The sequence below is a fragment of the Microcaecilia unicolor genome, chromosome 5 (genome assembly GCF_901765095.1).
Source record: "Microcaecilia unicolor chromosome 5, aMicUni1.1, whole genome shotgun sequence".
Taxonomy (NCBI): Eukaryota; Metazoa; Chordata; class Amphibia; order Gymnophiona; family Siphonopidae; genus Microcaecilia; species Microcaecilia unicolor.
The window spans coordinates 166,869,462-166,886,968 of NC_044035.1; the positions used below are offsets into that span (position 1 = coordinate 166,869,462).

At 48.4% G+C, this 17,507-nt stretch overlaps 1 protein-coding gene across 2 annotated transcripts in view; it reads right to left on the reverse strand.

Annotated features, from left to right (window-relative positions):
* The window catches only part of FBXL15 (F-box and leucine rich repeat protein 15), a 77,079-nt gene that overhangs the window by 33,041 nt on the left and 26,531 nt on the right, over nt 1-17,507 (reverse strand). For both annotated transcript variants that reach the window (XM_030203549.1, XM_030203548.1), the window contains exon 3: nt 8,309-8,811. In XM_030203549.1, the coding sequence (XP_030059409.1) occupies nt 8,309-8,811 (503 nt within the window). The remainder of the gene's footprint in view (nt 1-8,308; nt 8,812-17,507) is intronic.

Below are 17,507 nucleotides of genomic sequence, written 5' to 3' on the forward strand. Positions count from 1 at the left end.
TCTAGAGTCTTTGCCCGGGGGCGCCGAAGCATGCTCTCTACAACTCTTAGCCTTCTTTAGGGCCAGCTCCACCACACCAGAGTCGTGAGGCAACTGAGTGCACATCAGCTCTGGGTCCCCATGGATCCGATACTGGGATTCGATCTTCTTGGGAATGTGGGGATTAGTTAGAGGCTTGGTCAAGTTCGCCAGCAATGTCTTTTTTAGGACATGATGCATGGGTACTGTGGACGATTCCTTAGGTGGAGAAGGATAGTCCAAGAGCTCAAACATTTCAGCCCTGGGCTCATCCTCTACAACCACCGGGAAGGGGATGGCCGTAGACATCTCCAGGACAAAGGCCGCAAAAGACAGAATCTCGGGAGGAGAAAGCTGCCTTTCAGGAGCGGGAGTGGGATCAGAAGGAAGGCCATCAGACTCCTCGTCAGAGAAATATCTGATGTCCTCCTCCTCCTCCCACGAGGCCTCACCATCGGTATCAGACACAAGTTCACGAACCTGCGTCTGAAGCCGTGTCCGACTCGACTCCGTGGAAACACGGCCACGGTAGGAGCGTCGAGAGGTGGACTCCCTCGCCAGCACCGGCGAAGCTCCCTCCGCCGACGTCGTCGGGGAGTCTGCCTGGGAGGCGGCCGTTGTCGGCACCGCAAGCGGTACCGTCGCCGGAGACCTCACCCCGGGCAAGGGGCCAGCCGTCGCCTCACTCGACGGTACCGGCGGCGCAAGCGCCCCCGGTACCGGAGGAGAAGGGCGCAACAGCTCTCCCAGAATCTCTGGAAGAACGGCCCGGAGACTCTCGTGCAGAGCGGCTGTGGAGAAAGACTGTGAAGCCGATGCAGGCGTCAAGGTCAGAGTCTGTTCCGGGCGTGGAGGCGGTTCCGGGCTGTCCAAGGGGAAGCGCATCGACACCTCCTGAACAGAGGGTGAGCGGTCCTCCCGGTGCCGATGCCTACTGGGTGCCGACTGCCTCGGCGACCCAGAGCTCTCGGTACCGAGACGGGAAGGAGACCGGTGACGATGCTTCTTTGACTTTTTCAAGCGAAGCATGTCACCGGAGCTTCCCGGTACCGACAAGGAGGACGTAGAATCCAATCGTCGCTTCCTCGGGGCCGAGGCCGAAGAAGGTCGATCTCGGGGGGGCTGTACCGCAGGAGCCCTCAGGGCAGGGGGAGACCCACCCGAAGGCTCACCGCCACCAGCAGGGGAATGGACAGCCCTCACCTGCACTCCAGACGAAGCACCACCGTCCGACGACATCAGCAATAATGGAGGCCCCGATACCACCGACGTCGACGCAGCCTTTCAATGTCTCGGTACCGACGATGCAGGAGGTAGAGGCCTCGATGCAGTCGATGCCGAGATCGGAGACTTCGATGCTGTCGACGTCGATGCACTCGAAGTGTCCCGTGCTGTTTTCGTCGAAGAGCCCGAGAACAACGCGTTCCACTGGGCCAATCTTGCTACCTGAGTCCTCTTTTTCAAAAGAGCACAAAGACTGCAGGCCTGCGGGCGGTGCCCAGCCCCCAGACACTGAAGACATGAAGCGTGCCTATCAGTGAGCGAGATTACCCAGGCGCACTGGGTGCAATTCTTGAAGCCGCTGGAAGACTTCGATGACATGGGCGGAAAAATCACGCCGGCGAAATCAAAGTTCGCGATGATGACAAAAGGCACCAAAAAGAAGGGAGAAAAAACCCGTACCAAGGCCAAATAGGCCAGTCCCGAAGCGAAAGGAAACTTACGCGGGGAAAAAGCTGGAAACACGAGAAAGGGGTAAAGACCGTAAAGGTCTCTTTTTTTTTTTTTTTTTTAGCGAAAATCGCGAAGACGCGCGAGGTCAATTTGAGGGGCACGAAACGGCGGCAAAACACGACTGTCCCGAACGCGGACAAAAGAAGACTGACGAACACGAGCCGGTTCGGGCGGGAAGACGGCCGCGCATGCGCGGTGCGCATCGGTGTGCGAGGGCTAGCAAAGGCCTTTGCTAGTGAAGATTCCGATTGGAGGGGGCTGCCGTTGACGTCACCCATCAGTGAGAACAAGCAGCCTGCTTGTCCTCGGAGAACGCAGATTAACCTGAAACTATATACAATCTGAATAAACTAGTAAAAAAGGCCCGTTTCTGACACAAATGAAAAGGGCGCTAGCAAGGTTTTCCTCAGAATATGTATGTTTGAGAGAGACTGTATGAGAGAGAGAGAGTGAATGCGTGTGGCTGCGAGTGTGTCTGTTAGAGAGTGTGTGTGAGTGCGTATGTGAGCCACAGTGAATGTGAGAGTGTTTCACACAGATAGTGTGTGTGAGTGAGAGTTTTTGTGTGAGACAGAGTGTGAGAGAGTATGTGTGTGATACACAGACTCTCTGTGAGATCGAGAGTGTATGAGATTGAGAGAGTGTTTGATAGTGCTTGTGTGACACAGAGTGAATGTGATAATGTGAGACATAGCGTGTGTTGTAGACAGTGTATGGGAGAGAGAGAGAGATTGTGTTTGTGACAGAGATACCTCCCCCCTCCCTACCTGTGTTCGCATGACCCCCTCCCCCTGCCTGTCCCGCTCTGTGGTCGTAGGACCCCTCCCCCTCTGGTCTGTCTCCCTCCCTCCTCTCAGGTCTCCCTCCACCACTCCTCTCAGGTCTCTGGATCCCCCCCTCCCCCCTTCGTCTGTGCTCTCAGGACCCCCTCCCCCCCTCCATCTCTGGTCTCAGGACCCCTTCCCCCTCCGTTATCTCAGGCCCCACCCGGACTCCGCTGTCTGCCATAACTGTTGCGTAGCCTTGGGCTACAGTGGAGACAGCTGTGCAGGACCCCCTCTTCCAAAACCCAAAAAAAGGAAACCTGCAAAAATGCTTTGAAAAAGGAAGCAGGGCACCGCAGGCAGCTATCGGCTGTGAGTCGTGCATCCGCTCCTCCTCTCACCTCTCATGTCGCTGTGCTCCTCCGGGGTTCTACTCCAGAGGCAGTGACGTGAGAGGAGAGAGGAGAAGCCGATGCAGAGCTGACTGCCGATGGCTGCCTGCGGTGGGCCGCTTCCTTTGTAAAAGTTTTTTTTTGGGGGGGGGGGGGGGAAAAGAGCATTTTGCTCTTGTCTAAATTAAAAAAATATTCTTGTACTTAAATTGTGTACTTGGTTTTTAAAGTTAAAGGTGTGTCCAAGATGAATCCCAACACTTTGAGATGATTTCTCAAAATTCAATTTCTCCCCCGTACTAAGAACCAAATCTTGTTGATTTTAGGCAAATTATTATCAAATATAAGTGGCTCAGGTGCAGGCTTTAGAGCATTCCAGATTGCCAGGAGCTCCAGGAGATTGATCTGAAGATTTGTTTCCTGGGTGGACCAAACACCTTGGGTGTGAAGCCCATCTACATAAGCCCCCCATCCCAGAAGAGATGCATCCGTAGTCAGCACCTTTTGTGGCTGAGGAATTTGGAATGGAAGTCCCAGAGTCAAATTGGATCGAATGGTCCACCACTGAAGGGAGCGTACAAGCTCCAGGGACACTTGGATGACATCTTCCAGGCTCCCCGTGGCCTGACACCACTGAGAAGCCAGGGTCCATTCAGCTGATCTCATGTGAAGACATCTCATGGGTGTAACATACACTGTGGAAGCCATGTGGCCCAACAATCTCAACATCTGCAGAGCAGTGACCTGCTGAGAGGCTCGAACCCTGGAAGTGAGTGCAACAAGTGTCCGCTCTCTTCTCTGGAAGATAGGCTTGAACTGTCTGTGTATCGAGCAAGGCTCCTATGAACTCCAATTGCTGGACAGAGCAAAGGGGTAGTTTAAAACAAACCCTAGTAGCTCGAGCACCCGAATAGTCATCTGCATGGACTTCTGAACACTGTCCAGAGAGGTGCCCTTTACCAGCCAATTGTCGAGATATGGGAACACAGTCTCCTAGTTTGCATACCAATGCTGCAACTACCGCTAGACATTTGGTGAAGACTCTGGGAGCTGAGGCCAAAAGGCAACAAGCGGTACTGAAAATGATGTGCTCCCAGTCAAAATATAAGATACTTCCTGTGGGCTGAAAGTATCAGAATGTGAGTATATGCATCCTTTAAGTCCAGAGAGCACAGCCAATCATTTTCCTGAATCATTGGGAGAAGGGTGCCCAGGGAAACCATCCTGAACTTTTCTTGGACTAGAAATTTGTTCAGGGCCCTTAGGTCTAGGGTAGGACGCATCTCCCCTGTTTTCTTCTGAATAAGGAAGTACCTGGAATACAATCCCCACCCTTCCTCCCCTGGTGGAACAGTCTCTACCGCATGGGTCTTCAGAAGGACAGAGTTCCTCTGCAAGTACTTGCCTGTACTGACAGCTGAACGATTGAGCAATTTGGAGGTTTTAGATACCAACTGAATGCGTATCTGAGACGGAGTATTTGAAGAACCCACCAGTCAGAGGTTATAAGGGGCCATTCTTGAAAAAATGTCAGCCTCCCCCGACCAGCAAGTCATCCAGGGCAGACACTTTTACTGCAGCTATGCTCTGCTGGATCCAGTCAAAAGCTCATCCCTTTGCTTTGCCTGGGGAGCAGCAGAGGCCTTTGGCGCACACTGTTGACATGAACGAGCATACTAGGGTAGAGCCTGAGCAGGCTGACAAGTCGAGGGATTGTACTTGCACCTCTGATAGCAATAGGACTCCTCCTTGGCTTGCCAAAAGTCCTTCTAGCTGAGGAGGTAGATGCAGAAGGCACCTGGCAAGAGAGAGAAGAGATGGTATCAGTATTTTTTTTTTTAATTTGGTCTGCGACCTCCTTGGCCTTCTCTCCAAAAAGGTTATCCCCTGCTAAACAGAATGTCCAAAGTCAGAAACACGCAGCCATGAGAGTCTGTGCATTACTATACTTTGGGCAAAGATCATGGATGCCACGTCAAAGTTAAGTGCCCCTAGCCAAGAACTTTCGACACACCTTCTGCTGCTTGACCAACCGGCAAAGTGACTCTGCCTGCTCCAGAGGGAGCGTCTCAGACAGGTCCGACAACTTGCGAACTGAGTTTTGCAAGTAGATGCTCATGAAGAGCTGGTAGGATTGTATTCGGATGATAAAGCATTGAAGCCTGGAACATCTTTCTCCCAAAAGAATCCAGGGTTCTAACTTCTCTACTTGGGGGCACCAAGGCATAGTCCCTGGAACTCCTGGCTCTTTTGAGAGCGAATTCTACCACCATGGAATTGTGAGGCAACTGAAGCTTATCAAAACCAGGTGAACTGTGGATCCAGTGTATGGTATTGATCTTCTTGGACATGACTGGGACCAACGAAGGGGACTCCCAATTCCTAACAAGGACTTCCTGGGAGTACCTCATGAACAGGGACAGTCACAGCCTCCCTAGGGCTCATCCTCCACTTCCAAAGGAAATGGAATGGCATCAGCCATTTCCTTGGCAAAAGAAGGGAATGAAAGGCTCTCCGGAGGAGACTTTCACCTTTCAGGTGGAGAGGACGGTTCAGAGGGAATTCCATAGGACTCATCTGAAGAAAAGTACCTTGGATCCTCCTCTGAATCCCATGAGCGCTCTTTCTTTGGTGACAGACAATACCTCCTGGAAGGACTGTTGAGACCGAACCTGCCTCAACGTGGAGGAGTCATGTCCTCGGGAATAGCGTTGAAAAGTCGATTCCCGCCTCGACTCTGGTGAAGTTTCCTCCATTGATATCAAGGGAGTGCCGGCTTGGGTGGCAGTCGACACCAGTGCTGCATGCGGCATCTGTGTAGGAGGCCACAACGCAGGCTGAGGGCCAAGCAAGGCCACAACGGGAGGCAGGGTAGGCGTAGTGAACACCATTGCAGAAGGCCATCCAGCAGCTCAGGGAGCAAGGCTTGGATAAGCTCATCGAGGGCCAACACTGGGAAAGACTAGGGTGTCAGTTGAGGCACAGGTTGCAAAATTATTGAGGTCGATGCGGGAGCTAGCTGTTGGCTGCTGGTAGAACGACGTATTGGCACCTACTGTATAGAGAGCGAACAGTCCTCCTGGCGCTGACACTTCTCAGGTCCGAATCCATCGACGCCCCGGAGCTCCTGGCACCATGCATCAAGAGCGATTGATGTCGATGCTTCTTGGCTTTCGCAGCTCCTTAGTTGCCAGAGGACATCGTCAAATCCACACGTCACCTCAGGGTTGGGTCCAGAAATGGACTGTCCTGGGGGCCCTGCATAGCAGGAGGCCTTGAGGCAGGTGGAGACACACGATGCTTCACTGCTCCCAGTGTCCAAGGGTTTAACAGCAGCCATGCTTACTGACACTCCCGATGCCGGTGTGATGCTTGACATCGATGCAGATACAGAGGAACTGGACTTGGCTCCAAAAATCCTCTCTCTGAGCCTCTCTGGAAACTTGGGTCCTCTTCTTCATACAAAGGCAGAGAACACAAGTTAGTTGGACTATGGTCAGGCTCAAGTCACTGAAGACACCAAGAATGGATGTCCTTTCCCAGAGATCCTCCAATTGCACCGGGTACAGTGCTTAAAAGCCACTGGGAACCTTCCCACGAAGGAAAACTTCCTCAGCTAAATTAAATGAAGCGATGGTGCCTGAAAAAGGGCAAGGCAAGGCAACAAGGGAAAACTCCCGGCCAAAGTCAAGGCCTAAAACGTCCAAATGACAACAGAGAAGAAAGGAAACTTAAAACCAGGCAAAGTTAAACTAGAAAATAAGGAAAAAGGCAAAAAGGGGGGGGGGGGGGGTCCACAACAGGAACACACACACAACCCCCCCCCCCCCCAAAAAAAAAAAACACACCCTCTCCTCAACATGGTAGAAAAAAAAAAACAGAGGAGAATGTGCTCTTGCAGCAGGAAGGCACTCACACATGCGAGGTGGAGCATGTCTCACGCTCCACAAAGCTCTTATGCTAATCATAAGTCCCAGACTGGGTGAAGTGGGTCATTCACCCACTTGTGAGAATTAATGCCCTGCTTGTCCTCAGAGAGTAATTATTTCCATGCTTTTGGGGTCTGTTCTACCATTCAGGATTTATGGAAAAATGTTCAAGGGTCTCTGGAAATTGTGCTTCATCAGTAAGATCTGTTTATTGAATGCTTTGGGTTCTTGGAATGCTCAGGGGAGAGGAACAAAAATGTTTTTACAGAAGGCATATCTTATAGGGAAAAATGTATCCTTTCTTCTTGGGTATTGTCGATTTCCCCATCCAATCGGGCGTGGAGATCGATTCCCCCATTACGTCAGTAGCTAATCTAGGGGTCTAAAAGGGCCTCCCTTTCTGTTCAATGCAAGAAACATTTTTGCTTATTTGGGAGACTTATTTGCAATCATTGTCCCCACTGGCTCGTAGTTTGGTTCTTAATTCCCTCAAATTGTTGCTTCAATACTTAGTCGAGTTGTTTTGTTCCCTATGCTTGAGTATTTTGGGGATTAACAGGGGGAGGGGACGGTGATGAACTGGGGAAATGGGTTTTATAGTTGGAGGTGAGAGGTTATAAGAAAAAAAAGACAGGTTTTTTGTCTTCTTTTTTTCTTGAGGAAGGAAAAAGGGTATCTATAGAATTAGGAGGGGGTGGGTTGGTATATTTTAGTGAAACTGAGATTTTATTACATTGCTTGTTTTGTATGTATTCTATTCTCAATAAAAATTGTATTAAAAAAATACTAGCTCAGAAAGTGAAGGAAATACATTTAATAAGTAATGCCACACTGGGAAAAGACCAAGGGTCCATCGAGCCCAGCATCCTGTCCACGACAGCAGCCAATCCAGGTCAAGGGCACCTGGCAAGCTTCCCAAACGTACAAACATTCTATACATGTTATTCCTGGAATTGTGGATTTTTCCCAAGTCCATTTAGTAGCGGTTTATGGACTTGTCCTTTAGGAAACCGTCCAACCCCTTTTTAAACTCTGCCAAGCTATCCGCCTTCACCACGTTCTCCAGCAACGAATTCCAGAGTTTAATTACGCGTTGGGTGAAGAAACTTTTTCTCTGATTTGTTTTAAATTTACTACACTGTAGTTTCATCACATGCCCCCTAGTCCTAGTATTTTTGGAAAGCGTGAACAGACGCTTCACATCCACCTGTTCCACTCCACTCATTATTTTATATACCTCTATCATGTCTCCCCTCAGCTGTCTCTTCTCCAAGCTGAAAAGCCCTAGCCTCCTTAGTCTTTCTTCATATGGAAGTAGTCTCATCCCCGCTATCATTTTAGTGTTCTTGGAAGTTATAGCGACTCCTTTCTAACATGATCATCTCTTTCTTTCTAATGTCACCACCTCCACTGCTGCAGACATCATCACAATATCTAAATGTAGGCCAGACAAATTCTCTATGCCCCTCACCTGATGGATTCGTTCTTGACCCGCAGACACCCTGTCAAATCTAAGTGCTCCAAGTCTGGACAGCATTTGGCTGTTTCTTCCACAGCAACATCACAAATATTTGCATTCACAGCCAATGAGAGGGATTTTAACCGATGGCTCTTCTGCACCAGGTAGCACACAGCTTCATCCTTCAACTGCCGACAGGCTGTGAGGTTCACACCCTCCAAGTCCTTGCAGTGATCTGTCAGGATCCGAAGGGACAGGCCATCTACCCATTCGCAGTGGCCTAAGGTGATGTCTTGCAGGTGAGGGCAACTCAGTGAAATCGCCACCAATGACTGGCGTGTCAGTAGTGTACATTTATTTAAGTTGATCTGCAAGAGGTTTTGATTTTGGCCAATCACAGGAAGCAATTCACTGTCTGTTAGCCAATCAGAGCAACTGCGGAGATCCAGTTTTTGTAGAACTTTGTTGTCTTTCAGCATCCTGCAGAATGCAGTTTTGGGTAAGTATAATCCAACCTACAATAAAATGCAACAAAAATGATACTTAAATCTAGGTCATTACCACACAGTGCATTACACATTGTGCAGACCACAAGGCTATCTTTGCTGTACTTATGGCCAGACTATAACACATCAAATTTTCTTTGTAAACAACAAACAAGTGAGGAAAGCATGCAGAGCATGGCTCATAGAATTTTTCCTACTACTACTAATTTCTATAGTGGTACTAGATGTATGCAGTGCTGTACAGAAACATACTCCCTCTGCACATTATATTAAATGATTCTCATTGTGCTTTTCCTCTATCAGCCCCCTAAAATTCCCAGTGTGAAAAGATACAAAAATCAATGAAGACTGGTCAGGGAGCACATAAGAGCTCCACATACATAAATAAACTATATGCAAGATTCCCAGACTTCCCTACCCAATTTACTGTTTTGAGAAAGAACAATTTTCAACAGGTGAGGTAATTATGAATTAAACTATAGCTTTGGCTGTAAAGAATGAAAATACACTAAGGGGGGGGGGGGATTCATCAAGATGTGGTAAAAGATCACCCTTTACTGCACCTCGATACCCCATGGGACCTGGTACCGCACATTGCTGAATCCAAGCCTTACAACACTGCTTGCAAGTAGTATTATTCCCAACAGCCCGGGACCACTGGGCCACAAGGAGGGAGGGTCATCCCCCCCCCCCTCCAAAGTCTGGCCCAACCCCTCCCAGGGGGTACCTGTTTAAATAAATTGCTGGTACCGGGGAGTGGGGGGGGGGAGGTTCAGTGGGAGGTGTGCAGGGTCTTGGGCAGGAGCGAGGCCCAGTCGTCCGGCGCCTTCCTGAAAATGGCATCTACCGCTAGGAGTATGTTTCTTTATAAGGAAACACGACCCCCTAGCAGTAGTCTCATGAGACAACCACTAGGGGCGATAATTTTCAGGAAGGCACTGGACTGAGCAGACAAACTCACTCATGCACAAGATCCTCCAGACACCACCACCACTGCTTTTTAACAGGTAGCCCCGGGGGGTGGGGGAACTGAAGATGGACCCTCTCCTTGTGGCTCAATGCTCCCAAGCGGTCAAATAACCCCACCAAAAAGCTGGGGTTATTTTACTGTGATTTATGGGCAAGTCACGTTAGGCATCTGCATAGTAATGAGATGCAAACCACGCATTTGCATCTCATTACTACCTAACCTGTTGCAACAAATATCACCACGGTATTTTAGGTAAGGCAGCATTAGGGCCTTTTAAGTCACATTAAGGCCCAAATAATTAGACTTAAGGCCCCAATGTTGCGTGATTAACCCCCCCCCCCCCCCCCAAGTCAAGGCCCAGTGATCTCCATATCATCCATACAAACTATGGTTTATGTAGGGACTAGTAAAAAAGGCCTGTTTCTGAAACCAATGAAATGGGCGCTAGCAAGGTAATGACTTTCTGCCATTAATGTTTCAACAGTTGTATTCTGAATATAATTTTTGTTTACATTAGTAAAATTTCTTTTTAAACAATATTGTTAGTGTAAAGCAGAACACTGGATACAGAGTGTCTGTGTGTGTGTTAAAGAGAGAGGGTGGGGTGAACTGGGAGGGTGGGGGCGAGTGTCTGTGTGTGTGTGATAGAGATTGTGTCTGCGGCGAGTGTCCATCGAGGAGGAGGGTGGGTGAGGGGGGCTCTGGGCGGGGTCCAGCGGCAACTCGGGAGGTGGGAGAGCAGCAGATCCAGCAGCGAGGCGAGTCGGGGCGGGAGGGGGGAGAGGATGGGGGGTCCAAACTGGGAGAGGAGAGGGAGGTCAGCGGGACGGCTTGCGTGCGGCTGCGGAGAGTGTCAATCGGGGAGGAGGGTAAGTGAGGGGGGCTCTGGGCAGGGCACGGATTGAGGAGAGGGAGGTTGGCGGGATGGCTTGCGTGTGGCTGCAGGGAGTGTCCATTGGGGAGGAGGGTGAGTGAGTGGGGCGAGGGAGAGCGCAGCGGGTCCAGCGGGAGTGAGAGGGGAGACGGTGGGGTCCAGGTCCACAGTCATGGGCTGTGTCAGCCGGGTCGCGCGCTTACGATTTTGCTTTGTATTGCATCTTCCTCGCTTCTGCTGCAGCTTCTGTGATGTGAAGATGTTTGTGGGATTGTGGGTCCAGGCACGCAACTTGCTTGATTGTTTGAGGCAGTTGGTTTGTGCCTCGTGCTGCTGGCGTTTTCTTCTGTCTGTGATAGGTCCCTCATGTTTGTGACGTTGCATTGCTTTGCCTGGCAACTATGCTGCATCCCCTTCCCTATCAGTGTTCAGCCCTCGACGTCATAACATATCTGATGGCTGCCTGCAGTGCCGCGCTTCCTTTTTTAAAACATTTTTGGGAGTTTAATTTTCTCTTTTTGTTTTTGTACCGGCCGCTGCTGCTCAACAGGAGAAGCAGCAGTGGCCGGAAATGGCAGCTGACATCTGACGGAGGGGGGGAGCGGCGGCAACCTCGGGGGGGGGGGGGGGGGTGGAGGGGGGAGCAGTGGCTGCGGTGATCTCGGGGGGGGGGGGGGGGAGGGGGAGCAGGGCATGGCGAAGGCTTGACGCTGCTCCTCCTGTCCTCCAACGTTCCAATGTTACGAACGCAGCCAGAGGCATTGAAACGTTGGAAGTACAAATTATTATATTAGATTTAGGATAAGAAGTTTCCTCAGATTGTTCTTTAGACACCCCTTCTTGAGATGGTGACTAAAGGGAAAACTGCTGATCTGTGAGCTGAGGAGTAGAAGGGCATGCACACAACAGCCCACAGATTGAGTCATTATTCTTTGGTTCTCTAAGTGTAGCTACTAAATCAGGAGAAGAGCAATGGTCCTCATCGGAGTGGAGCCGAGTATAGTAAACGGAGGAGTAGAAAACTCAGGGAATGATGCACAAAGGTCCCCGTAAAGTCATGCTCATACTACGCACAGTTTTCATACATGCATACAAGCTGCATGTATGAAAGCCACATGTAGCTTTTTTCTTCTTCCAAAATTAGAGTCTCATCAGGGCAAATGGATCCTCCTCATCACCTGCTCCAGCCTTTCCGGAGGATTTTACCTGAACTGTGAACCTGCAGGTAGCTGGAGCCCTGAAGGGAATGCTGAACACCCCCCCCCCCCCCCCCAAAGAGCTGATCTACAGCCCTCGTATGCATCCTACACTCCTTACCAGACTAGATGGAGAAGGGAAAAAAAAGTTGCCTCCTCCCACCAGAAAGTGGATTGAGAGGCAGCCACAGCAGAGGCATTTTTGGAGTAGTTACTGCCATCTCACCTCCACTAGAGCCTCCATACAGCCAGCAGGTAGAGAAGGAGCAAGAGAGGTTTTATATAACAGAAGCCAGGGAGGATCATTTCTTTAACCAGCCCTGCACTACCGACAGCTCCTGACCTCACGTAAAAAAATTCCTTGTTAAAAAGGTAAGGGCTGCTTTTTGTGCATTGCTTGTAAACGACTGTGCATTGCTCGGAATTAGAGACCTGCACAGGAATGGGGTTTGCGGGGTTTCCGCAGGAACGGAAGCAGTTCCTGCGGGGTTTCCGCAGGGACGGAAGCAGTTCCTGCGGGATTCCCGTGGGGATGGAAGCAACTCCTGCGGAGTTCCCGTGGAAGTGTAAGCTGCACCTGCGTCAGCCTCTCATCTATAGAGTACCAAGTTCTTTGAGTGCTGTCTCCTCCTCCTTGCTTTAACAGCACAAATGCAAAAAGTCTTCCATTAAGGAAGAGGTGGTAGAAACACAAATGATGACGGAAAAGGCGTGGGATGAACACAAAGGGTCTCTAATTAGAAAATGGAAATTATAAAAAAAAAAAAACTAATCTTAAATGCTGCATGTGTGGATGTGTCGAGTGACGATTAGATGGCGACTCTGGCTGTGATGAACTAGGGCCGATACCAGGCAGACTTGTATAGTCTGTGTCTCATATATGGCAATCTGGTTTAGGATGGGCTGGAAAGGGCTTAGATAGCAACTTCAGTGGCTGGAACATGAGGACAGTGCTGGACAGACTTTTACGGTCTGTGTCCCACAAATAAGAAGATGAATAGACTGGAGTGGGCTCAGATGGCAACTCCAGCAGTTGGAACATAAGGATAGGGCTGGATAGACTTCTATGGTTTATGTCTCAAACACCAAAGAAAGATCATAATCAAATACAGTGCACGTCAGATAAGCGCATGCTCTGTTTAACTGCATGCCGTACTTTGGTCCCGTTTTTGGCGCCATCAATTTCTATGGAGACAAACTTCGGTTTAGCGCACCACTGATAAGTGCAAGATTCGCTTATATGCATGGTTTAAGACCGCTCCTCTGCAGGAAAGACTCTGCATAAGCACACGCACGGATTATGGAAGCCGACTGGAACGTGGCACGTGACAAAGGGGCGGTAAATTTGAAATCTCGGTTAACTGCCACAGGAAGAATAAGCGAAAGAATGTTGTTAGAGTGTACACTGGAGTCGTCATCATCGCGCAACTGTAAGACTTTAACACTGGCTGAACGAATAGAAGTTCTTAAAAAATTAGAAAACAAAGTCAAGCATCTATTGCTAAAGAATATGGTGTCAACCCCAGTTAAATTTAACGTATCTTGAAGCAGAAAGACCAGCTTCTGGAAGACTGGCAAAACAATACAAATCCATAACGGAAACAAAAACGGGCAGGAAAAGCTGAGGAGGTAGAAGATACTCTCTTTGATGGTTTTCTCAAGTCAGGAGCAGACAGTTTCCCGTCAGTGGTCCACTGCTTATGGAGAAAGCTAATCAGCTAGCTGAAAGTCTTGGACTAACTGAATTCAAAGCCACTGTTGGATGGTTGGAAAGATGAAAGAAGAGGAAGGACATAAAATTCAAGAAACAGCATGGTGAAAAACAAGACACTGATGACTTTGGTGCTGATAATTGGGTTGTTTCAGTTCTTCCTACCATCTTGAACGAGTTTGCATGAGTAAAAAAAATTTTCGGTATATTAAAAGCAGGAAGCCGGCAAAAGAATCGGTTGGGCCGCTGGATGACCGAGGGGTAAAAGGGGCGATCAAGGAAGACAAAGACGTAGCAGAGAGACTGAATGAATTCTTTGCTTCGGTCTTCACCGAGGAAGATTTGGGTGGGATACCGGTGTCGGAAATGGTATTTCAAGCGGACGAGTTGGAGAAACTTACTGACTTCACGGTAAACCTGGAGGACGTAATGGGGCAGTTCAGCAAACTGAAGAGTAGCAAATCTCCTGGACCGGATGGTATTCATCCTAGAGTACTGATAGAACTGAAAAATGAGCTTGCGGAGCTACTGCTAGTGATATGCAACTTATCCTTAAAATCGAGCGTGGTACCAGAAGATTGGAGGGTGGCCAATATAACGCCCATTTTTAAAAAAGGCTCCAGGGGAGATCCGGGAACTTATAGACCAGTCTGCCGTCTGACGTCGGTGCCGGGGAAAATGGTAGAGGCTATTATTAAAAACAAAATTACAGAGCACATCCGAGGACATGGATTACTGAGACCGAGTCAGCACGACTTTTGTATGGGGAAATCTTGCCTGACCAATTTACTTCAATTCTTTGAAGGAGTAAACAAACATGTGGACAAAGGGGAACCAGTTGATATTGTGTATCTGGATTTTCAAAAGACGTTTGACAAGGTACCTCATGAAAGGCTACAGAGGAAATTGGAGGGTCATGGGATAGGAGGAAATGTCCTATTGTGGATTAAAAACTGGTTGAAGGATAGGAAACAGAGAGTGGGGTTAAATGGTCAGTATTCACAATGGAGAAGGGTAGTTAGTGGGGTTCCTCAGGGGTCTGTGCTAGGACCGCTGCTTTTTAATATATTTATAAATGATTTAGAGATGGGAGTAACTAGCGAGGTAATTAAATTTGCTGATGACACAAAGTTATTCAAAGTTGTTAAATCGCGACAGGATTGGGAAAAATTACAAGAGGACCTTACGAGACTGGGAGACTGGGCGGATAAATGGCAGATGACGTTTAATGTGAGCAAGTGCAAGGTGATGCATTTGGGAAAAAAGAACCCAAATTATAGCTACGTCATGCAAGGTTCCATGTTAGGAGTTACGGACCAAGAAAGGGATCTGGGTGTCGTCATCGATAATACGCTGAAACCTTCTGCTCAGTGTGCTGCTGCGACTAGGAAAGCGAATAGAATGTTGGGTATTATTAGGAAAGGTATGGAAAACAGGTGTGAGGATGTTATAATGCCGTTGTATCACTCCATGGTGCGACCGCACCTTGAGTATTGTGTTCAATTCTGGTCGCCGCATCTCAAGAAAGATATAGTAGAATTGGAAAAGGTGCAGCGAAGGGCGACTAAAATGATAGCAGGGATGGGACAACTTCCCTATGAAGAAAGATTAAGGAGGCTAGGGCTATTCAGCTTGGAGAAGACATGATAGAGGTATATAAAATAATGAGTGGAGTGGAACAGGTGGATGTGAAGCGTTTGTTCACGCTTTCCAGAAATACTAGGACTAGGGGGCATGCGATGAAACTACAGTGTAGTAAATTTAAAACAAATCGTAGAAAATGTTTCTTCACCCAACGTATAATTAAACTCTGGAATTCGTTGCCGGAGAAAGTGGTGAAGGCGGTTAGCTTAGCAGAGTTTAAAAAGGGGTTGGACGGTTTCCTAAAGGACAAGTCCATAAACCGCTACTAAATGGACTGGGGAAAAATCCACAATTCCAGGAATAACATGTATAGAATGTTTGTACGTTTGGGAAGCTTGCCAGGTGCCCTTGGCCTGGATTGGCCGCTGTCGTGGACAGGATGCTGGGCTCGATGGACCCTTGGTCTTTTCCCAGTGTGGCATTACTTATGTACTTATGACATTTTCAATGCTGACGAAAACGGACTCTACTGGTGAGCGATTCCTGATGGGACACTTGAATTCAAACAAGCTGAAACTACAGGAAGAAAAACGTTGAAGGACTGACTGACGATCCTCCTTTGCTGCAATATGGATGGGAGTGAGAAGTTGGAACCACTCGTCATTGGAAAGAGCAAACAGCCCCGTTGCTTCAAGAATGTTAAGCGACTTCCTGTGTCATACGAGGCTAACGCAAATTCATGGATGACTGGGGACATTTGGAAGCAGTGGCTAAAGAAGTTAGACAATAGAATGCAGGCATGAAAGCACTAGAATTTGTTGCTTTGTGATAATTGTGCTGCACACAGTGATGTCAGGCTGTCTAACGTCAAGGTGGTCTTCCTGCCACCAAACACTACCTCTCTGATCCAACCTATGGATTAAGGCATAATAGCCAATTTCAAACAACATTATCGGGCTCTTGTGCTACGTCATCTGATGAGCGTTATGGATGACCAGACTGGCAAGGATAAACGTTTTGTAATCTATCACTGTTGGATTCCCTACATATGCAGAAAGAAGCCTGGAATCATGTTACACAGGCAACCACTGTGAACTGCTACAAGCGGGCAAGCTTTGTTAGGGATGTGGAGAGGGACGAAACAGATGCAGCTGTTGCAAACGCGTCAGATGAACAGGCTATTGACATCCCAGCCGGTGTTACTGAAGAGAGAGTTTCATCACTACGTAGGTGTTGATTACGATCTACAAAACAACTGATGACAGCACTGATGTCCAGATATGCGCCTACATGCAGGCAATGGCTGATGATGAAACAGATGATGAAATGAGCAGCGAAGCACATGCTGACAAAATTCAACAACCTCCTGTCACTTTTGCAAGAGCGCTGGAGAGTCTCAACACCATGCAGGCCTATCTGGAGGCCACAGGATATCAGTGCTATGACAGTTTTTACCGTCTGGTAGACGTAGCCTATGGAACTCACAGACACAAGAGTATACAGAGGATTATGACTGATTACTTCGAAGTAAGCCTGTCAGTTAACGGAGACTGTATACTGTACGTATAATAAACAGTACTGTACATATGTTTATCAGATGTCAAGCTTCTTTTTTGGGGTCACAACGGTTAAGCGCACGCTCCGGTAACTGCATGTATTTCTTTGGTCCCAGACCCTTGCACTTAAGTGGATTGCACTGTATATAATATCACACTCGATTTAATCATGAATTGATAATGAGTGTGACTATTGGGCAGATTGGATGGACCATTCAGGTCTTTATTTGCTGTCACTTTGCTCCCGGGCTGATACGCAGACATCAGCTCTGACACAGGCACGAGCATAAGATATCACCTGACCTACTGGTGAGTGCATGTGGCGACCTCTCAGCACACATTACCAGTGAATCATAAACAAATCTTACATGTGCGCACCAGAGTGTTCCAAGTTCCAACTTCTGTTCCTTCCTTGCCTGCAGTGCAGTGGCTCAAATCCAGAGAGAGACAGAGATATGACCAGAATTTTCTTTTATGTACCATTAAATTCTTGCGGGGATGGGTGGGGACGGGTTGGGACGGGTAAGATTTCTGTCCCCGTGCAACTCTCTACTCAGCATGCATATTTAAATACTAAACTGCTTATTTAAATACATTAGCATAGGATTCTCATTGTTTGCTGCTGCATATGTTAAACAGCCTGCACAGCCCCTTTGTGCATTGTCTGCTGAATACCGAGCTCACTGAACCAGCTGGAACTGGTCAAAAGGTAAAATTATGTATCATACCTGATAATTTTCTTTCCATTAATCATAGCTGATCAATCCATAGACTGGTGGGTTGTGTCCATCTACCAGCAGGTGGAGATAGAGAG